The sequence below is a fragment of the Stegastes partitus genome, unplaced genomic scaffold (genome assembly GCF_000690725.1).
Source record: "Stegastes partitus isolate 25-593 unplaced genomic scaffold, Stegastes_partitus-1.0.2 Scaffold720, whole genome shotgun sequence".
NCBI lineage: Eukaryota > Metazoa > Chordata > Actinopteri > Pomacentridae > Stegastes > Stegastes partitus.
Window position 1 is genome coordinate 64,234 of NW_007578451.1, and position 24,626 is coordinate 88,859.

A 24,626-nucleotide genomic window follows, 5' to 3' on the forward strand; every position below is an offset into this window, starting at 1 on the left:
CACACATGTATGTGAGCTTACTTGCAGATGAAGGTTGAGGGTTGTAAGTCTTATACTGAAAGAGTTGTTTCTTTAAGGTGCTTTTTTGGTTGTTTTTCATACTTTGATCAACAAAGACTGTCCTGGCAAAGTGTTCGGCTTCATCTGCAGGATGTGAATGGGAAGTAGCATGACTGTTATATAGCGCCACAGCACCATACTCATTCCCACAGGGTGGTAATACCCAGACATGTCTATGCTGTGATATATGAGCAAATACTCCAATGATTGAATACTGTAGCAAGCAAAGAGCATGCTTGTGCCAATCATCACAACAGCACTCCGAGCTACTATTTTCTCTGCACTGTGCCATTTATTCTGCCCTTCGCAATTTGTTCTCCTGATTGTACATAATTTTCAATCACTTACTGAGGAGGGGAGAACAAGCACTCTGAGCTTGCAAGCCTGCTAGCACAGTTGCTCTCCGTACAATTAGTTCACAGTTTGTACAAAACTGTTTGATTGTACCACTGATTCCCATCTCCTCTCTGTTGCGGAACAGTTAAGATTTCAACACAGGAGGGCTCAATTAAAGCTGATGGTTCAACACAGCTTTAAAGCCAAAGTAACTTCCTCCATTGTGAACTGCAGCTCTCTGTTCCTGATGCACTGTCAAGACAGCTTGCTTGTGGGCATTGGCTCAAATTAGTCAGTAACTCAGGTTCAACTCGATGTGAACCGTTCAAGCGATCCACAGATCCTGACAGATTTGTTTTGAATTTGCCTCTAAACGTTGCCATTGACTGTGCTGATGTGACTGAACCTTTACAAAGCAGCCCAGGGGTTGACACTGTCTGCAATATGTGCTACAAACAACATACAGTGCATTAATCCTGTCATGTTCCGTGACTAAAAGGTGCAGCAGATGGTGGTCTCACCTAAAAATTCTACACTAATCATCAAGGGTTAAATACTCCAGTTCGAGATCATTCCACCAGCCTGAATTTGCATTCGCTCCTTCAAGGTCAGACTGGTCCTAACTTTGAAAAACATATTTGGCTCCACGATCAAATGCATGCTGTCAGTGCCGAATCTTTTTGAGCCAGAGAAGCAGCACTGCTCCCGTATCCCTCCCCGTCCTGCACTGATGATTATCATGCACTAACCACATCATTGAATGATGTTTCAGATTGTACTGAAACTCATTTGCTTTGTTGAAGCCTTTTCATCATGACTTAACAAACGTAACTAAGGAATTGTCTTACATTCTTGAAGCATCCGCACTGATTTTATGTGCTGATTTTGAAATCTCCATTCAAAGCCGCTCTACTCTATAATACGTCTGTGCTCTCTGCACCCATCGCTGCTAGCTGTGAGTATCATGATATCAATTGTCCACAGATAAAGAAGCATTGTTATAATGAATGTCGAGGAGACAAACTGGTGCAATGATACTGAGAGAAATGCTGTGATATAATGGTTGATGAAGCTGTAGGATGACCTATAATGAGACCTGTGCTGTAGATATCAGATGGACCGGGGATGGAGAAAGTAGCGTTAGCATGAATCCGCTAACAAGGGTGGGAAATCAAAGGGCTTTTGAAATGAGACAGCCTGTAAGAGGGACCAGAACAGCCTCAGAACTGTGATTTCAGGCAAGTGTTTAGACTCACAGGTTGAGTATTCTATGAAAAAAGTGGCTTAATATATGTAGTACAGCACTGACTGTGATAGTGGGATTATTGCATTGGGGTTGTTATATTTGGGGTTTAAGTCATCTAAATCAGTGCTTACGAGGAAATTTTATCGGTCGAGAAGCTGGTGGAAACCCCACACAGAGAAACACAGACAAACAGAAAGTGCTCTTCTCTGTGGTAGGCAGGGTCAAAGGTCAACCCAAAGGGCGTCGACAGGTCAGAGGTCAGGGGGGTTTGTAGCAGGAAGCTGGCAGGCAGACCCCAGAGAAACACTGAGAGGTGATCGGTCAGTTCGGTGCTGCGGTGGGCGAGATGAAGGGCGGGGCCAGAGGGAAGTGACTGCGCCGTGGTAGGTTGGTTGGTCAGTTGATTGGCAGGTCGGCGAGCGCCATGCGAGTCCCACCAAAATCTGCATTTCACTGGGACTCAGTCTGCAGAGGGAAAGAAACAGAGAAAACAAAAATGATGCAGAGACGGGGTTGGAAATTTCCAGAGTTTTAATGCTGCCGTCCAGATGGTCTCTACCTAATAGGCTGTGACTGTCTGCTGCAGGTTCTTATGAATTATGGGCCAAATTAGAAAGCATTCCTTTTGCTTTATTGTATTAGCGCTACAGCCATCCATCAATTAGGCCCAATTTGGCATCATCAGGTGGCAGAAGTCTGCTGTCCCTCTGAACTCAGGGAGTCTGGAGGCCAGCTGCGGTGCTGGAGATGAATTTATCCACTAAGACTTCACTTAGAAGGTCTCCAGATAATTTCATTTGGTAGCAAAGTGTGCTATTTTTACCACTTCATTAGGCACGTAGCAGAGAGGAGAGACACACTCACATGCATGCACAACATCTGCAAATTGATAACTGTTTCTGCAATTGACCTTCAGATAAACCCAAGGATAGCGATTGTCAAGTCACAGCTCAGCAACCATAATGGCCGAGGCAGAGCTGATGACCTGTGGATTCTTCCATATGTTGAAGCAGCGTACATACATGTTCAAGACAAAAACACAAGAGCAAAGGTGAAAGGAAATACATGAGAGTGGATAATGTCAGATTAACCTCTGATTTATCTGCAGTCCTACAACAGTAACATGCTGCAGACACATTAATGCTTCAGTATTAATGACCTAATAATGTTATACTGTATATAATACTGTATCAGTCAGACGGACCAAACTAGTACTTTTACTTTTATACTTTAACATTTTTAATACTTGTGTTCTCTTGCTTGAGCAGGACTTTTATATGCAGGCTTTTCACTTGTAGTGAAGTCTTTTAACATTGCTGTATTATTGCTTTTACCTACATAAAGGATCTGATGCTTTTTCCACAACTGCTGGCTTGCAGATTCCAGATATAGGGTCTTACTTCTGTCATTTGTTTTATGTGGTAAATTTGCCAGTATTGTGAACTATATACTAATGCATCTCATACAATTAGAACATGCAAAAAAGTTAAGTAAACTGGATTTCCAAAATCATCCATCCATCCATCATCTATACACCGCTTAGTCCTCACTAGGGTTGTGGGGGGCTGGAAACTATCCCAGCTGACTCAGGGTGAAGGCAGGAGACACCCTGACAGGTCACCAGTCTATCACAGGGTTACACTTAGAGACAGACCACCAAGCACACTCACATTCACACCTACGGACAATTTAGAATCACCAATTAACCTCAACATGTTTTAGGACTGTGGGGGAGGAAGCCGGAGAACCTGGAGAGAACCCACGCTGCACGGGGAGAACATGCAAACTCCACACAGAAAAATCCCGGGTGTCCTCACTGGGACGCAAACCAGCAGCCTTCTTGCTGCGAGGCAACGCTGTTAACCACCAATCCACCTTGCACTATCTCCAAAATCATCAAAAATAATAACATAGAATGTATTACATTTTCACTTTTGTAAATGACTGGTGGAAAATATTAAACTTTTTCACAATGTTCTAATTTTTTGGGCTGCACTCGTATGTGCCCGACAAACATCAAGTCTGACAGGTGTAGCAGCCATAAGTTAGAGGGGTACTACTCAGCGACCAGTCAGCTGGATACAATCTCAGATGAGCCTTTAAATGCTGTTAAAACTGACGGATCTGTTTACACCTACTTGTCTCAGTGACACGCTTGTCTATGCTAAGGGGCTCCCTCAGTCCATCTCCCCCAAAAGGAGTGGGTGTGGGCTCCTTCACGCCGTTCTCCTTAGCAACACCGCCTGGTGCTGTTGCCTTAGCAACGCTTGCTGGTCCTGTTGTCTGAGCGCCACTCGGGGGTGAAGATGTTTTCTCCTCTGTTTTCTCCTCCTGCAGCCAAATATAGAGCAGGTACAGACAGACAGACAGACACAGAAAGAGCACAGTTAAACGTACAGCTCTCAGGCCACCACACCATCTAGTGGTGTCGGCCAGTAACAGCACAGTGAGTCAGCAGAACCAGGTAGGTCCACATCAGCCGCTGTGTTTGACCTTGTGTCCGTTGGTCTGTCCGTTTCCTGGCCCCACGTTGTCGAGGGATCCAATCTTAGACTTAGCTTTAATGTTTAGCTTATGCGACTCAATCTTCACGTCCCCGCCACCTGAGGTAAAAACAGAAGGTTGGAATGAGAACACAGTTGTATAGACAGAGTTTAAAGAGAAGAAAAGTCCAGGAGAGCACAAGTTTGAAGTTGGACCTGGCTTGTATTTGATGTTGTCCTTGGAGCCACATTTGGACGTCACCTTGCTCACATCAACCTTCTTATTCAGGATCTGCACCTGGAGAAGAGTAGATATCATAACGTTGCCTCTTTTTTATACAGAAACTCATAAAGACACCCCATCCAGTACAATGCATGTATAGATCAATGTCCGCTTAATGTACTTTAGAAAGTCACTGTCATTCATTGTCGCACACCTGGTGCATTTAGAGAGTATTTATGGAATATGAGGGAGATTGGCATTCAACAAAACAAATCCCTTCCTACATAACCATGCTTCATGCTTGGCTTTGACCTGTTTTATTGTCTCTGAAGGTGCCTTTTTGTTTTGTTCGGCTGGTAAATGATGCTCCATTTATGGAGATAAATCAGGATGGGCTATAATTGGAAGGTGGGCGCAGGCAGTTATTAGACCACTGTCACATAATGAGAGTGTGTGTTCCTAATCCTGAGTAGTCTGCCGGCAGCTGGCACTGATGGATTTTAAGTGCCAGTGACCTGCCTGACAGTCTGTGCAAAGATCAGTCAGATTTACATATTTGATGACAGACTGGAGCACTAACAGTGAGCCGACCATGACCCTCAGCGCTGTTAAAAGTTTCATTTAGCCACGCAAACCATCATTTGTTCTGATGCCTGATTGACCCAGAGCATTCGATCATTAGAGGCAGCTTGACAAATATTTGAATTCTTACCGGTAAATTTAAATATTCCTAAAGTCAGTTTTGACTGTGGAAACATTTTGGCGACGTTGGTAAGTACGGAAAATTAAATTATTGGTGGTTTATATTAAATTCCAAGAGATGTATATAGTATCTTTGTACTGTGGTGTTAGTACTGGTTGTACTGACTTGTACGTACAGTGTCTATCAAAAGTATTCACTTCCCTTCGAGGTTTTTCCCTTCCTTTGCTTTTCAGCATCAAATCACAGTCAATATAAGAAGCTGTTTGTTTGTTTTAAAAACAAGAATTTACCAAAATTCTCTTTCATGTCAATGTGAAACAGATTTCTACCAAGTAAGGTCAAACATTAAAAATAAAAAATGTAATATAATTGATTGCATAAGTGTTTGTTCCCTTTGAAGTGACTCATCTAATTCAACACAAGTGCAGCCAGTTGGTGCTAGAAGTAACATAATTAGTTAAATGGAGATCATCCAAATGCAGCGAATGTGTCTCAAGTGACTGTAATATTAGAAGACACGTATCTGGAAAGGTCCAGTTACTGGTGAATCGGTACTCCTGGTTGTAACTACCCAATTAAGACATAAGAATACTCCCAGCAACTCTGCAAAAAGGTTACTGAAATACAAGAAAACTTCCAAGTCACTGAATATCTCTTGGAATACAGTTAAATCCATCATTAAAACATGGAAAGAATATATCACATGCATAAATCTGCCTAGAGCAGATCCTCAAAAACTCAGCGAGTGTGCAAGAAAGAGACGAGTGAGAGAGGCTACCAAGATACCTATGACTCCTCTGAAGGAGCCACAAGCTTCAGCAGCTGAGATGGAAGAGACTGCACATACAACTGTTGCCTGTTCTTCACCAGTCAAAGCTTTATGGGTGTGTGGCAAAGAAAAAGCCAATGTTGAAAAAAAGCTATGTTAAATGTTACATTTTGATTCGAGTTCACAAGAAAGCATGTGAAAGACTTGGACACCAAACAAACCAAACACTGCACATCATCACAAACACAACATCACCACTGTGAAGCATGGTGGTGGCAGCATCATGTTGTGGGGATGCTTTGTGGCAGCAGCTCTTAGGAGGCTTGTAAAGGTTGAGTATAATACAGTAGTGTCTTGGAAAATCCTGAAGGACAACCTGATGCAGTCTGCAAGGGAACTGTGACTTGTTTTTTTGTTTTTTTTTAGCAAGACGGTGACCTGAAGCATAAAGCTGAAGCTACACAGTAATGGTTTAAAGACAACAAGGTGAATGTTCTGGGGTGGCAGAGTCAGAGCCCAGACCTCAATCCAATTAAAAAGGGCTGTTTACTCATGATCCCAGTGCAACCAGACAGAGCTTGGAGAGTTCTGCAAAGAAGAAGAGGGTAAAATTGCAGTGTCGTGATGTGCAAGGCTGACTGAGACCTATCCACAGAGGATCAATGTTGGAATCATGGAAGGAAGGTGCATCTACTAAATACTGACTTGACTGACGATGCAATCACTTATTTCAAGTTTTATAATTGAAATGATTCAACATTGCTTTGTAGAAATCTGTTTTCCCTTTGACATTAGATAGTGTTTTTGGTAAATTCAAAAAAGCCAAATTAAATTGACCATCATTCATTGCTGAAAATCAATAAAAAGAGAAACTTCCAAACCAAATGAATACTTTTTAAGAAACCGTATTTACTTTATGTAGAAAAAGGCTAACTTAATGACTGAGGCTGTTCTATATATAGTACATCAGTATGTTGGTCCATATAGTATTTTTGCTTTTGTGTGTCATACATGTTTTGGTTTTTGGACAGTCCACACTGGATCCATGTGCATTCCGACAGAGAACACAACATGGTGATTGAGAACTGGTGTAAATGCAGAAAACAGGGCTGACTACCTGTGCTCTACTTCTATAGCTGCAGCTACCTATACAGTCAAGATGTAGGGAGGTGAGAAAACAAAATATGCTAAAATTATATTTATTTACACATACGAACATGAAGTCTTTCAGTCTGGGCATGAGTTATTCCGAGTATATGTTTTATGTTTTGTTTAATTGACCTGAGAAAGCAAAGTGGTGGTTGTGAGAGCAGCCCACAGATGGAACATGATAGTGCAGTAGGTGTTTGGAGCAGATGGGAACAACATCTGAAAGGGTGGGTACAGGGACCTGTGGTCAGTTCACTTAACGTTGAAGTGAAATCAATCCAAAAATGCAAACAGTGGGAGTCACTGATGTGCCAATTACGATGCATTCGTTCTTAGTTACTTTGAAAACGATCTGCTTTCAAGTAAATGTTTGATGCTGGAAGAGGTTTTGATCATTATAGCTGAGCTCCATTTGCTTCCATTTTCTAAATCTGTCGGCAGAGGCCCAATCAGGGAAGATGTGTGGATACAGTATCCTGATGGTAAATCAAACTGATTTGATTTTGTGACCAATAAGTATCAGATTGACTCAATCAATCAATCAATCAATCATACTTTATTAATCCCCACAGGGAAATTACCTACTCACGATTGTATAAACAATGTTGAAGTGAATACAATAGTGGTCTGATTTTGCTTGTTGTAGGAGTCTTTCAAGAATCATACTGCATCAATGTGGTTTAGGTTTTTTGCCTGTTTCTGCAATTAGCAGTAAGTGCTATGATAGGCATCCACAAATGGTGAGCCACATTTACATTTCAAGAACATTAATTCTCCTTTTATCCCTTTTTGACAAGTTAGCTCTTTTTGTGACTGCCAGAAGGAATAAAAAGAAGATTCCCAATTGATCACCAGTTTGAGCCCAAATGTACCTACATTAGCATAAAATGTGATTTGCATCCACCCAGGACAGAGTTTGTTTCCAGCTCCAGCAGTACTTACATTGCCACCTCCAGGGACATGTTTGATATTGTCCTTGGAGCCACAGCGAGAGGTGACGTGGCTGAAGTCCAGCTTTTTGTGCACTATCTGAACCTAAAGACGGGCAGGCAGACACACAGACAAGCAAAAGAGAAAGAAAGAAAGGAAGGAAGAAAGAAAGAAGGGAAGGAAGAGAGAAAGAGAGAAAGAAAAAGAAAGAAAGAAAAGGCAGACAAGAGCAGCAGAAAAGAGCAGATCAGCTGGCAGCTTTAGTTGACAGGAAACAGAGTAGCCTTGTGCTGTAAGTATGGAAGAGATTCTGTTATTCAAGCCAAATAATTCCTTGAAGTTCAGTGATTGTCTGCATTTTATAAGAATTAATCACCAAATGGTACAGAAAAAAAACAAAAAACAATTGTGCTTCTGAATAAGGATCCTAATGGGATAGATTCTCAGAGAAATGACTGCAAATTCTTACAAAAAGTAACATTGAACTAGCAAAAGATGAGGATACTGACTGAATAACAACAGAGAGCTTCCATAAACAGCAGTAGCTACAACTAAAAAAAGCACAGGACAAAGACTGGAAGATGAGACGGAGCACATGCAACAAAATATTGCACTGGACAGTCAGTGATTTTGTGTTAAAGCAACATTATGCAAATATTTTACCTTAAGATAATGGGATCAGAAGTAATTTGATGGTACACTAAGACCCCCCTCCCCTCCTATGATGGCAGGTATGACTTCCTATGAAGACTGCTTTACATCACCAACTATGGGTCTTCAGTCAGCTATAAGAAGAAGCTTCTATTGCGTTCTCAGTATGGACATCACTGGAGTACTGGTTGCCACCTGCCATAAAACTGTGAAAAGGTCAAGATTCAACGTATGAAGAGAATGGTGACAGATGGAGCTAAAAGAAGAGACAAGACTAAAGGGCCTTTCCCTCTACAGAAACTTTCCCCCAGGGACTAGGAACCTTTGGAGGAACTCAGTGTGTTTCCACCGAGGGACCAGTGTCTACATTCAGTTCCTGCTCAAGGGCTGGTACATTTCAGAGAACTTTGGGAGTGGAGCTTGCAGCTCTGAATATTTCAGACTGACTGAAAACTCGTAGCATTTAATTTCAGCGACCATTTTGTAAAATCTGTCGTAGTATGAAGTGTTTTTGTTGACCATGTTTCGATACATTAAATTGAAGCTGCATAAGAAAGCACACGACGGATGGACAAAGTGTAATATAGTCGCACACGAAAACGGTGTGTAAATCAGCCATCTTTGTTGGCCTTTAGAACGTGGTGGAAACACAGATGACCAGCAGTCTGAAGGGACCTTTCAGTTTCTTGAAAAAACATTCCTGGCTCCAAAAGTTTCAAGGTACATTGGGTGGACGCATGTCTCGAAACTCTGACTAATTTTTAGTCGCTGGCTGCAAAACAGGTGCAGAGGTCACCTTCTTGCTTTTGGAAGTTGGAAGGAACATTAGCTGGTTTGCTATGTCTTGTGTTGTTGCACTTGCTTGATGTTTGGCTGTCATAAAAGTTGACAACTCCCTAGCTTTTGATCACAAGCCAAGCCAGCTCATTTTGATAGAGGTTGTGCCACTAGCTGGACATCTCGATGGAAAGAGATAGCTTCTTCTTTACTCAGCTCGTGATAGAACTTCTGTCACTGGCTTTTGCTATATGTTGGTAAACTGTGCTGTGGAATGACATTTTTCTGTCATTGCGATTTGTGGATGTGATTCAGTATCCTAAAATTAGGACGGTACAAAATGGAACAACATAATATAACGTGTAAACTGATGACTTTTTTCAGCAAAAGAAAATATGGTAATATGTTACCTGCACCTGTGAACAGCAGGATTGTAGGTTTGCATTGAGATGATGATTTTGTGTTTGCTGCACGAGCAACTGAGCAACGCAAGACAGCAGAATTCACTGCACCAGAAGCCTGTAATTAACACTTGTGGTCACAAAGACTGCTGTTGCTGCTGCTCAGCAAGAATTACATAATGTTACTTTAACACATGCGCTCTAAGAAAAGACGCAGGTGCAAGCAATAAGACAAGTTTCATCTATAAAGGTGTTTGTCTAAAGTTCCAGCAAAAGAACTTTTTTTGCAGCTTGCAATATTTATACTGGTGTCTATCTGTTTAATATTGGTGGTTCGTGGGGAAAACACTGTTTGGACTGGATCAGATGTTGTTGCAGTCGTGCAAATAACCCGTACTACTGCAAATAATCGCTGAATAAAACTGGCAGCAAGATTGAATGCTGCTTTAATATAACCTTTAAAGGCTCTAATAAGATTCTGATATATTGATGCTGAACGCTCTTGTGTTTTGTGCTGACAGATCATCAGGAAGTGATGGTGGGAAAGATGCAACCAGATCCATGACATCATTCAGCACAAGTAAAGATATTTAGTAGTTGAAAACTGGTCAGAGGCCAAGATTAAATAGTTTCCTGGTCTGCACTGAGGACAAGATAACCAAGTGGCCGAACAGGGGCAGTAAATTTATGCACACGTTATGTGGGCCTTCCTGTACTGTCTAGTCTTATAAAATCTAAAAATATTAATGACACAAATGTCACACTTAAACTGCTTGACAAAGCTACTGATGTTAATTATCCCAAGTCTTAAATAGTACAGAGTCACATAACTGTGGGAAAAGAAAAACACACAAAAAACATTAATAAATGAAAATAAATACAGACACAACAACTACAATAAATATGGATGAAGATTAAAATAACTCGTAGTTCAGGAGAGTTACTGCACTTTGTTAGAATGTGAGCTGGTGTCTGTTGGTTTCTACGGCTCCTTTTTCCACATTCAGTGCTATTGCAGAGTTTGGACATCAGGTAGAGTAAAACAAGGCAGAGGAAGACATCCTGCATCTCCTGTACTTCTCCCTGTGGAGCTCTTACCAGGATCCTTTCAGCTAAAATTGAGATTGTAAACACTGAGATTTGGGAAAGTCAAAGTGTAGGTCTAAAGTCAAGGTCAGTAAAGTGAGATTTTAAAGCAATACTTGTATGCCCATATGTTCAATAAAAATCTTACTGACTGGTGTCTACAATTGTCATTCATCCTGAAGGTCCAGGTCTGGGAGTCAGACAGAGGAAGTGGGTCTCTTTCAAAGTTTAATTTAAAAAAATATATATTTTAGTTAAAAAATAAAAAATCTCTCCTTGTGTTACTATCCCTATTCTGTAGCTCAGCAAAGAACCACAAAATGAAAATGTCCCCCCCCCAAAAAAACTACCTAACTGTGGAAGATGGCCTTTTGATTTGTAAAACTCACACACTCTCTTCAGTTTGGTTTTTGAAAGCTTTTACAATGAATGAAAACTGTGAATTCTGTCCCACTGCACAGAATCAAAGGATCTGTTAGTGACAGGTGGAAAAATTTAGGATACACTTCAGAAAACAAATTGTTTATCCCTGAAAGTCCCTCTTCATTGAATTGAATTTCCCTTCTGGGATGAATAAAGTATTTTTCATTCATTCATTCATTTCATTTCATTCATTTCAGCCACTGATTAAGCCCCTAAAAACTCATCTATGTGTATCAAAGTTCAGCAGGTTTGTTTGTTTTTTCTCATTAAAATAATAACTTCACCCTGATTGGTTCCTCAGCTTTGGTACATATGAAACCCTGGAAGTCTGAATCTGTGTTTCTGATAATGTCACCAATAATAATAATAATAATAATAATAATGATGCACATAGAAAAAGCAATGGAGGTGTTTTGGAATTGCAGCAGAACCACTTTCCACTGTGTACTCACATCCCTACAGAGTCAAATTAGCCCAAACTTTTACTTCCAGGGGTAAGGCAGTCAGAATAGTTGTTATTTTTATTCAGTCACTTTATAACTACCAGCGTCAATGCTACAGGTGGCCCACTGCCTTGTTAAGGTAGTTCATAGTGTTGGAAGTACAGGTATTGAAAAGATGTAAAGATGATTTATTGTCTCTAGTCTCATCCATCAATGACTAACCGAACCTCTCCTTTTATCAAACAATCAAGTTTTTGAAAATCAAACAATTCCATTGTTATTGCAGTTTTACCACTGAGGACTCAGTAGACCCTCCCCCTCAAGCATGAGGTCACTCCTTTCAACGTGATATCAGCTTCTTTGCTCCTGTGGTTGTATTGCCCAAAAAAAACCAAAAACCAAAAGCCCTGTAGCAGACATACGACGCCATCCTCCATTCTCTCATCGTCTGTCTTAGTCTCCTTCTCCAGGATGAAAATGGCATGATGACGCAGGTGGCACCAGCAAAGGATGACTCACTGAGCAGTTAGCACATGTACGCTTAATGCACACACACACACACACACACACACACACACACTCACACACAAAGAGCAGCAGCCTGCAAACAGTGCTTTCCTCTCCGTGTTTTTCTCCCTGATAGCGCATCGTAAACATCCTAATTGATTTCAAGCAGCACAGATTTACTGGCTGCAAGGTTGTGGTTCATCGTGTCTCCTTAATATCCATGAAGCTTCTCGTGCTCGCTGGTGAGCTGAAGGGACACTGCAGGATGCTGGAAACAATTCCCTACATTACTACAAGTGCAAAAAAAACAAAACAAAAAACAAGTGAAACTAAACTGGGAGTGCAACAGGAATGAACGTTTCCAGCCAAAGAGAATATATGGTTACTTCAGTGATTAGTTTCTTCTCAGGATGCCTGTATATGCACCATCTGTGTACAAACTGTGTGCACACTGTCTAACTAACACAGCAGAACAGAACAAAAACAGCAAATAACTTGTATATTGTTTATTTCTTGTACTTCTTTGGTTTTCAGTATGTGGTTATCTATGTGTTTTGGAGACGGCTGACTAGAAACACAGAGCAGCTGGCCATGACTTGGCTACGGAGCCAAGCACGTTTTCAAGATAGATGTCACCAGTTGTGACGTAATCGAGGACATTTTCGGTGGAACACTGGCACAAAAAGGCACGGAGCGGCTGTTAATCTGTAGCTGCACAAAAATCAATGGGCATTGGTCGTCACGCCTGGGTTAAAACAGAAACACAAAGCTGACACTTTAATCAATTTTGTGTTGTACAAGGAGAAACACCGAACACAGTGTGTCACCAAAGGTGTCCTTTACAAAGTGTGTATGGATATGGAGGCATGGATGATGGTATTGGTTGAACTGGAAAGACAACGTAGTTGGTTGGATGTACTGAACAGTGTGTGAAGCTCAGGGCATGTAAATGTGACACTGTGATGGAAATGAAACAATAACTTGCGGAATTTATCAGCTATAGAAAAGTGCAATAAACGCTCCAACTATATACACAGAATTGCTGTCTTTTGGTATTCTTTTCCCATTTTGTTAATGGTTCATAACCCAAATTCCACGACAGCAACTGGGGCATGATCGCTCACAAACACTGCTAATGGTGTTTCATAAAATGACCAGTCAAGGTAGAGATGCCGCCTCTGGCTTTAAACTGGACCTCTGTGCTGCATTTATGAGGAGTGCTGTGATGTTTTTCACTGAGAACAACAAGATGTAATAGTTTGAAACTAAAATCACTTCAGTAAAAGAAGTTTTCAGAACACTGTAAATTGCTCTTTGTTGGTTGTTTTCAAACTCAAATGAAGTTTTCCTTCTTTGGGCTTAGTTTGTTCAAGACATTAAATACTGAATAAGAGGCATTCTAACATTCTATTTTTTTAACTGCCATGGTAATCTCTCAAGTGTTTAACTGCAGAGAGGCTTCCTTCCAAATAAAGAATTTTGAATAATTCTTTGAACTCTTTGTTTGCACCTTCCTCTAATTCTGCACCTTTTTAAATGAATGATAATTGAGCTAACTAAGGCCAAAGGTTTTCTTTTCTGCAGTCAGCTTTACATCTACTGCTTATATTAAACACATAAATATTTTATATAGATTTTAATATTTCTCTTGTTGTTTCACTTCTAAATGTCCTGTGGTTTTGCGTTTCAATAAATAAACTTGTGCTGTCTATGCACCGAGTGGAGGAGCTCTCCTAATTTTACTGTATGCAGAGCTGACAGTGATTACAGTCTGATTCTGGCACCGTTCATTCATTTATTCTAAGTCTTTATTTTCTGTAAGCCTAATGTGAAACACATGAACATTTTAGCAGTTTTATTACAAAATAAATACTCGTGGAATACTTGTCTAGATGATATCAGTTTCAGTTATTGCAATGTAAAACTGCTTACTTACTACATAGATATTATATAATATATAGTGTTATTCATTATTTTGATTTTTTTAAGATTATATGAAGACAGTGACACTGGAGATGTTCCGTTAAACAATGAAACCCACAACAGCATAAGCGAGTGCAAGCTGCAGTGTGGACTGATGGTCACGTTCATGTTCTTGTCGGTATGAACAGCGAGGTGTGACGTGTGCTGGTGGATGCAGAATGGGTGACAGATGCGGTGAATGCAGAGCGGAGGAGGGAAGATGTTCTGGTGTGTCAAGTGTGAGGGTGTCGATGGCAGGGACTCACTCTGGCCTTGGCGGCAGGGGTAGAGGGGTCTGATGTCTTGTTGTTCGGGGTGGAGGAGACCTGGGGAGACAACCAACCCCATCGGTCAATACAACCTCGCACCAAATACATGCCACGGCACAACGAGGTGGAAGAGCAGGCGGAGGGGTGGGGGACACGGGGTTAATAAAGAAAAACAAAAACAGGACCAATCACATGAGTGCATGGGCTGTTAGAGCCAATCAGAAGGGAGGGTTAGAAGGGAAAAGAAAAAACAGCATGGATCAAAAAGAAGCAACCAAATCCGTTAGCCAAATGTGTGGGTGTATGAATAATTTAAAGAACTGATAGTAGTGGCACCAATTGGATGTAAGATTTATTTACGGGCCAACTGAGCGGGAGGATCAGATGTACTGTATGAGATGGTGGCAACCACTCAGATGGCAGAAAACTGGAGCAGATGGAGCACTTTTAAAAACATGACAAAGATTTACAGTGGATTAGTGACAATAAATTAACATTTGTCCTGTTACTGGCAAGAGCCACTCAGATATCAGCACAAAGAGAATCAGACAACAACAGATCTAAGGTCACGTTACTGGAGCACTGTGTTGTTCACACAAACAGCACCGGCATTGTTCCTGAATACTGAGAATGGAAAGGTTGTTACACCGAAATGCTCCTGTTGAATGGAAAACATTAAAATACAGGATACACAAACCAATATTAGAATCACAGGAGGCTGAATGAGTCAGGGCCACTTATTATGATGCAGGGCGGCGACAGGCTTCAGGAGCGTGTTTTTGAAAGGGAAGGCAGACGACACAGCGGGAACGGACCTGCAGAAACTCAGTACATCTGCCTGACAGAGTGAAGAGTGGCCAATAATTACAGTTTGATGCAGACACCTGGAGATCCTGCAGACATTTCCCCTGCTGACTGCCTTTTTGTTGCGCAGAAAAATTTGAGGTGAGGCCAGTTTCACAGAACCATTTGGAGTGGAAGCAACAGCTCCGTCTCTGCACTGATCTAACTTTAATTGGCCGTGTGATCACGTCTAAAAACGGCAGGTCGAGGAAGCGACGAGTCACGGTGAATATGAAACAGGGTGTCGCTAAAAGGTTCTGTTTGTCTGGATAAATAAAGAGTCGAGATGGTGCCTGTGCTCGTCTGCGCTGGATATGACACATCTTAAATGGCTTGTGAACCCTGACAACGCAGCCACAGACTGCTGTACTTTAACCTGCAGCTCTACAGCCTGAGCGGGAAGAAGGAGGTTATTGGAATTTGGATATGGATGTGACAGAACGATATTAAAGTAAACGAGATAAAGCACACCTATCTTGGACCGCGAAGAGGTATATTTTACATTTGCACCTCGAGAAAATGTTTACATCAACATAAAAAAGCAGAGACGAATTGAAATGAAGCAGCTCCAGACAGACATGACTAATGAAAGAGGACACAAATTACCTTTGAATATATTAATACACAAACACGAAAACGTACAGACACATGAAGAGGTGTGGTGATAATGCACTGAAAGGACTGCAAAAAGGTAAAAACAGTGGCTGAATGAATAAATTTGCCAATTTTCCATTTAAACAAACGGCAATATGCATATGTTAGCTGCATAAACAATTCAACCTTTCAGAAAACAGGCTTTCTTGCTGAGAGATTTGTGTCTTATGTAATGTTATATCTCAGAAACTGATCAGCAACAACATAAAAGCTGCCTGCCTGCCTGACATTGTGTAGAAGACATTGTAAAGCGCTTTGGGTACCACTAAGGTAGAAAAGTGCAGACCATTTACGTCCTCCTTGTGTGGCTAAAACAGCCCTGACCCATCAAGGCATCACCAAGACATTACAACAAATCCTTTTGTAGCTGAAGTTAGGATGTGTTTTCCCAGCACATCCCAGACATGCTCAATCCGATGGACATTTTTGGAGAACTTCGAGGCCAAGTCAACACCTTAAAACCTTTTTCATGTTCCTCAACTTATTCCTGAACAGTGTTTGCAGTGCGGCAAGAAACGTTACGCTGCTAAAAGAGGCCAGTGCAATCAGGAAAAACCACACCGTGGCAAAGCGTACGTGGTCTGCAACAGGTAGGTCGTACACGTCACAGTAACATCCATAAGAAAGACAAGATGCGAGGTTTGACCATATCATCACTCGACCTCACTCTGCTGACTCGCCTTCTTCTCAAGCTGCTGCCATCTCTTCCTTGGTAAAGACACGTGCCCTGCCGCCTCATGATGAAAAAGACAATGTGATTCATCAGAGGCCACGTCCTTCCGCTGCTTCATGGTCTACTCCTGCCGCTCACTTGCCCATTGTAGGTGCTTCCGGTGGCGGACAGGATGGGCATGTGCTGCCACACAGCTCCATATGCAGCACGCTGCAATGCATGCAATGTGTGTTCTGTCACTTTCCTGTCTCTAGATTTTAGACAGTTTGTGCTACAGTAGCTGTTCTGTGGGATCGAACCACACAGCCTTCACTCCCCTTGTGCATCAATGAACCTTGGGCACACATGACCCTGTTGGTTCACTGGCTCTCTCTGCTTAGAACACTTCTGGCAGGTATGAAGAACAACAGCATATTGGAAACATCCCACAAGATCTGGTGTTTTGGAAAAGCTCTGACCCAGTCCTGGTCAAAGTCACTCAGATCCTTACACTGGCCAGATTTCCTGCTTCAAAGAAATCAGCTTCAACTGCCAAACTTTGACAGGTGCCACGATTACAGAGAAATCAATGCTATTCACTTCACCTGTCAGGGGTTTCAGTGTTGTGGCTGGATGACTATATATAGTGTATATATATATAGCTACTGTTTAGCCTTAGCCTAGCATCAATACTAGGAGCATGAGGTAACATGCAACATCCATGAATACATCTACCAACACTGAAAATCAACAATATGTGTTCATTTGTAAGCTTTGTAGTTATTATCAGGCATAAATCTGAACATTAAAGTGAGACAGACCAGCTGTTCCCTCCTGCTTCTCATCTTTATGCTAAGCTAATGCTGCTTCGCTAATCAACTACAAGTTCCAGCTTCATCGTAGCTACAGACGTCAGAACAGTATCGAGCTTTTCATTTTTCTCTCAACAAGAAAGCAACCAAGTATTTCCAGACATGTCTAATGTTTCTTGTAAAAAAAAATACATAAAGTAAAACCTTCACACAGTATTTTGTTTTGACACAACTACAGTCTGGTGAACGCTGGACTCACAGACAGATAATACAGCAGAGTTGGACAGAAGATGAACCGGACTGACACATTAGATCACATGGCAGGGCAGACGGAGAGCGGATGATGTTTGTGATTCAAAGCGACAGCACAATCCTTTCCCCGAGACAGACTGTCACAAACACTGAAGGAACACAGACAACACAGTCCGAAGCCTAAACCATGACATGCTGTGCAACTTTATCCCAGCGGAATAAAGGTAGCATGGAGACATTTGTGCTGTTGTCCTAGTGCAGATGTGTGAGAACATTTGCATGGAAGCACTAGGAAGTGAAAAAATACTGGGAATGATGCATGTTACAGTGAATTGAGGGAGACAGCGGAAAGATGAGAGATTAAAATGTTGACGGAAACCAGATTAGGAAAACAGAAAAACATAAACAGAGAGACGTATAGTTACTGTCGCTTTAATTAACATGTAATGACCTCCAAGAGAATCGATGTCTGCAGTGCAGAGGTGAGGCCTTTCTGAGTTATAGCATGAGCTCTTCACAGATGCACGTTAACACGGTATATCTTCCCCACTCCATCCCTCCCAAGTTTTCATCCTCTACTGTAAGTCTAATCTCAGCTACACCACGCTGTGCTGCTTTACATAGCACAGAAATGAGTCTAAGACCCTGACAGCGCTGCGGTACAGCACTGCAAATATCACTGAATCCAGTGTGTTCAGTACAGCCTGCCGCAGAGCATGAAGGGATCTCCTGTTGGTTTAAGCTGCCTGGCACAGGAACACTGTTTTTGAAGCATTATGAGGATCTAAGAACACATTTACAATGCTTTAAGAAATCTACTTCCAGTCAACCCTGCATCAAGACATGGAATTATTTACTTAAACTGTGTTCTCAGCATCTGCGAGGACATGCTATATAGTTTTGTTTACATTGCATACAATTAAAAGAGTTTGTTTTGTGGAAAAGCCATCTGGGTACTTTGTCAGTCTGTTGTTTAGCTCAGGAAAGCATTATTGTTTTTGCAGATTCGGAACAGAATGAAAACAAATACCACTTCTGTCCTCAGCTAAATTTGAAAAAATAACTTTCTTCTCTTTGTTTTGATGTACTTTCCTCAATAAAACCTACATATTTTTCAGCAAAAAAAAAAGTTTTTTTTCCTCCAGAATGAATGAATCTGAAAATAACACGGAAGTTAAAAACATGTTTTCAATTTTATTCGCTCATTTACGGTGTCATATTTAAAAAGAAACAGTTATTCAGCTTTTTATCTTCAATAAAATGAATGTCACAATGAACTGTTTTTCATCGTGATGTGAATTTTCCGCGCAACACTTAAAATCCAAACACCACGCGGGAAAAAAAAGGCGCAAAAAAAAGTGCATTGCCTTTCAGCGTGCAGAGAGCAGCAGAGGTGCTTAAGAAGGGTCTTCCTGGAGAGTTATCAGCGAGTGTTGACAGTTAAGGTAATTAGTGTCAGCAAGTTAGTCTTAGCTTACAGCGACTGTTTTTAAGGACGACGATAAGCTAATACTAATGATGCCTGTGGGGCCGACTTTGAGATAACAGGATGGATGAATTTTGCCGTCAATGGAAAAAGAAAATCTCCCCGAAGCACTTCAGATAGAGTATTAACTTGTTTCCGTGTTAATTTTAATGTCACATAAAACGTATGTCACAACAAAACATTATTATTCATTTATCAAAGATAAAACGCTGCGTAATTGTCCTTGTAATATGTTTTTCAGGTTAACACAATAATAAATATAAAGGAAATATGTACAACTATAAGTAGTGGATTTAACTTTTTTCTTGAAATAATTTTTAATTTAGGCTGGAATATTTTTTTTTAGTAAACTAGTGAGCTAATACAAGCTTAGATTCAAAATAATGTTAAAATAAATAAAGTGTAGACTGACATCTACTCTAAAAGTCGTTCTGGTCTCAAAGGACGTCTGAGTAAAACATGTCATTATGATGTACAGCACATAGCAGCTGTTTGAATTACAAACCACCCGCTGCCAAATCATTTGCTGATACAAGAAAATCATTCTGCAGCATTTCAGGAATCTCGACAGGTACATCAGTGCTCTGAATTATTCATGGCCCTCTCCTGCGCTGCCTGCCTTGGCCTACCTTTCCTCCGCCGGGCTGGTACTTGATGTTGTCGATGGATCCGATCTTGGAGCGGACGTTCTTCAGGTCCGGTGTGGGCGCGTTGATGGGTCGTGGGGTTCTGGGGGCTCGGGGAACCGCCGGCTTCTTCTCCAGTGGGGTCTGCTTGGGCACCGGGGGTTTGGTGATGACCCGACGGCGGTGAGTGTTGGCCTCGCCGTTGGTGGAAGCAGCCGGGGTACCAGGGGTGGCAGTGGAGGCCGGGCGAGGACGGGCTGCAGAGAAACCGCATCAGAAATAAAGTAAGAAAGTGTTGATCATTTTTGGTGAAATGTAAAGCACTTCAACTTCTGTTTGTCTTGAAAAGCAAGTATTGCTTTTGGGCATAATGGCTCACAAGGTGTACATGTTACTGTTCCATTTAATCAGAAACAAGTCAACTCATGTAACAAAGCAGAGGAGCTTGTGTGGTCTCATTATTCACCACTAAGGTACTTGTGTTTTTAGCATTATAGTTGTTAACATGATATGGTACCTAATATTGTAATAAGGCAGTAAAAAACCTTAGTCTACTTGTTACTGCCTTGGAGATGCCTCGGGCAGCTTTTGTACCCATGAGTGAATCATTTGTAAACACTAACTTCATTTTGTTCTGGTGACAATTGCGGAAATGCAGAAAAACGGTAATAAAGCAATTAAATTACTGTCACAAAACTTCTCCCAGTGTATATTTGACTTTTCTTACCTGTAGTCTTGGGTTTCTTGGCCTCTCCTGTCTTGTTCTCAGTCTTGTCATTCTTGTTAGCTGTGATAAGAAAGACAGAACATCTGCTGTTAACCTAAAACTGACTTTGACCTTAAAAAAACAGGACATTGGTAGCAAGTGGCAAGTAATACTTCAGCTGATGTTTTCTTAAATTTCAGCGTTCATGAACAAGTGCATGAATGAACTTACGAGTGCAATGTGCACAGTTGTATAGTGTCAAATCGGTCGTATTGTTGTGTACATATTGTAAATACAGTGGATGATGGGTTGCTATATTCTTGATTGGTAGGTTATAAGTTACCTAACTGGTAAGTTTGGTGGGTTGAGTGGATGAATTTCCTGTGAAATAAGGTGGCTGCATTGATTCTTTCTCTCCTGCATTTCATAGACATTAAATCAAGTGTCTAGATGTATTGTGGAAAGCTGATCATTTATGAACACCTCGTTCTGCAGCACTACTTAATATTTTTAGTTGTTTTACCTTATTGTTTGGGTTTGCATCGCACTTAATCTCCTCATTCTCAGTAACCTTGTTTCTAGCAATAGCTGGCAGCTGCTTTCCATAATAAGAGCAATTAAAACTAGTTTGGTTAGTAACTTTGTACTGTAGATTTATTTAAGTTTACAATAGTTTGCTACTTTACCACCACAGTTCAAAGTGAAAGACTGTATTTTTTACCCAGCTGCATACATTTACCCTCAATAGTTACTTGTTACTTTGCAGACTCTGATGTCAAGTCTTATAATAAGTATATATGAAATATGACACATGCTGCTACAGGAAATTAAACTATGTGGTAGTATTCTGTATAAAAATGGGTAAAATTAGCTCTGCTTACAAGAAATACAAAACAGAGGCCCATGTTTTGTAAATGTAAAATTTAGATTTAGGATGTTTTTGTACAATTGAGTAATACAAAATATGAATATTTGTAATACAAACACTACGCTATCCACCAAGTCCTAACCAGCTGACGGACAAAGGTTTCGACTAGCTTAGGAAGCAACTTGAACATTTAGCAGGTAAAGACGTAGATGTAGTCTATAGACACCAAACTAGAGGTGAAGGGAGGGAGAGTGAATATTAGATTTATATTTATTGGACATAGAACTCAAAATGCCACTTGTTGTCTACTTGATGTCACAGAAAAGTGTTTGCAAATTTAGAATGTGATGACAAATTATGGCTATGGCATTGTTACTTTGTTGTACAGTTCAGATTTTTCAATTACAAGTTGCAGAATACTGGAAAACTTGGAACAGCAAGCATCAACAGGTCACCTTTGTCTTTTACCGAATTCAAATCCTGAAGGAAAATGAGGAAATTATTGGCTGTTGATGGCCAATAATCACAAAACCTTGCCACAGACAGGATTCCCCATCCAAAAGACTCCTTCAGTTGTCTGCTCACATAGCGTTTCTGACTTTTAAAGGCTTCTGGTGATGTAAAAATTGTTACTTGAGTCACTTCTGACAGTCCACTGTGTTGTATGTAATGCTGCCATCACGTGGCAGAAGCTTTGTGAAATTGGACTAAATTGCTGCCATTGTGGCACAAGTCACAAAGGTGATGGAGTTCACTGCAGCTAAAATGAAATATGAACCTCGCAGTGCATAACACCTATCACTATGAACTGGGTGAATGAATCATGTTCTCTGAGGGTGCTCAGCTGAAGTGCACAAAAAGCCGAAAGTCTGTTTGACTAACACGTCTCAGCCTGACTCATAGCTGCCTCGCTTAGAGAGGTGAGATGCTGTTGTGATATGCGGATAAAAATACCAGTCTGATGTCTGCAAAAGCCAAGTCTTGAATCCGATTAAGTCTAACATATGCTAGCAATTCAGTTAGCCTGTTGCCTGGAGTGGTGCCAGTCTACAACGTGAGTCACTGTTCCAGTTACTGTACCGAGTTCAGGTCCTGCTATAGAGGTCATGTTGCACTGAACCAGCCGAAGCAGAGCGGAGTTATTGTCTGAGGCAGCAGTGATCATATCACAGGAGACTCAATAGAAGAGGTGAAACTGTGTTGGGTGTATTTACCTGCAGCTTTGTTTGCAGCAGTTGCAGGGGAGCCATTCTTATTGGCAGTTGAACGAGGGGTTGGTGTGGCCTTTGGCACGGATGGACGTTTCTCAGTAGTACCATTTTCAGGAGTCTGGGAATAAAAACAGAGGAGACATGAGCAGCCGTGGGTGTGTTTTTTTTAGTGAGTATAAGAGTTGTGACTGCTCTCACTGGCTCCACCAATGGTTCTCAGACTGGGCGATAGCCTCGATAGCAAGGCTGTCCTGCTAACATGCTTATTTCAATTGAAAGTTAACTCGGCCTGTTGTTTCATGAGTTCTATGATAATTATAGTGACCAACATGACAGAAAAAGTCTGAGAACCACTGGGCAAGCTGGCTGTCACATCTCAGAAAATATCTGAACATGTTTGCAATTAGGAATTAGTTGTAGGGACACTAAGACACTCGTCAGCCAAGTTCATAGCATCAAACATTATAGAGTTACAATATTTGAAGAGTTCATTTGCAAAAACAGATAAATCCACTTTTGTAGATTTTTTTTTTGTAGTTTTCTTGAGATAATATAAAAAAAACTGAAGCTGAGTGGATTTGACTCAGTTGAAATGACATGACAAAAACAGAGATAACTTAAGTTTGATTGATATTGTCTCAGGTAGATGATGGAAAAGTGGGTTTTCTGAAGGTTTGTGAAGATGGAGTTATCTGTTTTTGCAAATGAACTCTTCATTTCTTTACCTTACTTTCAGATTATGCAATGCTTTCCCTTAAAACCCTGGCCTCTATTCTTATTAGCCCCTGCTCAGATGCTGGCAAGTTATCTACTGAACCTCAACACGACCAATGGAAAGCCAATGTGCAATAGAGCTAGTATTATATGAAGCTACTACAGAAAAAAATACAGATACAGGTATAAGTATTAACTAAAGAAGTTGTACAGGATGTATGTATAAGTTCTAGGGGATGGAAGTTGATGAACCTAGTTGCACAGCGCCTGCAAGGAGGCAACGACAAATTAATCTGTCAGCGTCATACCTGGTAATCTGTTGTTTGGGGACTTCTGATCCAACAAATATCAGAGACAGAGTGCACAAATTTGAGACCAGACGTTTGGTGAGTGCACATAGGCAGTCTGAGTGTAACAGAATGCACTCCAACTGAACCACAGGACATTTGTGCAGCAACAGTATATCTGACTACAGAGGATTATTGAAAGAGAAAGCCGGGTTTCGAGGGAAAGCACTACAAAACTCAATGTAAAATACAGAAATAAGGCTCTCAAATTGCAAGACACGGCTCTCAATCACAGATCGGAAAGTAACTCCATACAGCATTACCTCTGGTCATTTGGTTCATACTCAGAGAAATGCACTTTGAAATGGGATGTGATGGATAATGTTTCAATAGTTCACAAATAAATACATCCAGACGAGGATGCCGACTGAAAAGGCCTCAAGTCTGACCTTCACTAAATAACACAATGTCCATTCATCCTGCTTGCACAGAAGAAATATGTCTGTCTATGTGTCTTATACTCACCTTGCCAGCCTTGTTGGAGCCAGTCGCTGTTGGCGGCCGCTTGGCAGCGGTCGGTGTGGTCGCCTTGGGTACAGGGCTTTTTTTATTGGCTGAGGCTGTGGTGGGGGAGGGGCGTTTGGCCGAGTTGGCCTCGCCATTGGTGGAGAGGGTGGATGGGCGCGATTTGGCTGAGTTTGGTTTGGTTGAACCCACATCAGGCTGGTGATGATGGAATTTAAAGAAGCAATAATAACAGTATAAAAGAGAGAAGAAGTGGGAAAGAAAGAAAAAGGACGACAGCGAGAGATAGAGAAAGAAAAAAGCAGAGATGACATCAGTGATTGCAATGGCAGCGTGATATGACAGCACAGGCAGCAACCATATGACAATCACAGAACAGGTCATAAATTTTAAAATCAAATTAGCAATTTATAACCGCCTTGGAGAGCTCATGAGCAGTAAATTATAAAATTATAAGCCTCAAATGAGATGAAATGAGCAGCAGTCTTCATGTAGCATATGGTATGAAAAGATATGAGATATTGAACACATTCACACACGGACGCTGCATCTCAGCAAACACACACACATAA

The 24,626-nt window shown here is 41.1% G+C and overlaps 1 protein-coding gene across 1 annotated transcript in view; it reads right to left on the bottom strand.

Moving 5' to 3' along the window:
- Positions 1–1,732: 1,732 nt before the first annotated feature.
- The window catches only part of LOC103364124 (microtubule-associated protein 4-like), a 123,149-nt gene continuing 100,255 nt past the window's right edge, over positions 1,733–24,626 (bottom strand). The window contains exons 8-17 of the mRNA XM_008291145.1: positions 24,055–24,252; positions 22,532–22,646; positions 20,471–20,530; positions 19,747–20,000; positions 14,416–14,475; positions 7,912–8,004; positions 4,342–4,423; positions 4,136–4,245; positions 3,781–3,973; positions 1,733–2,107 (exon numbers count right to left, since the gene is read on the bottom strand). Of these exons, the coding sequence (XP_008289367.1) occupies positions 2,103–2,107; positions 3,781–3,973; positions 4,136–4,245; positions 4,342–4,423; positions 7,912–8,004; positions 14,416–14,475; positions 19,747–20,000; positions 20,471–20,530; positions 22,532–22,646; positions 24,055–24,252 (1,170 nt within the window). The 3' untranslated portion in view covers positions 1,733–2,102. The remainder of the gene's footprint in view (positions 2,108–3,780; positions 3,974–4,135; positions 4,246–4,341; positions 4,424–7,911; positions 8,005–14,415; positions 14,476–19,746; positions 20,001–20,470; positions 20,531–22,531; positions 22,647–24,054; positions 24,253–24,626) is intronic.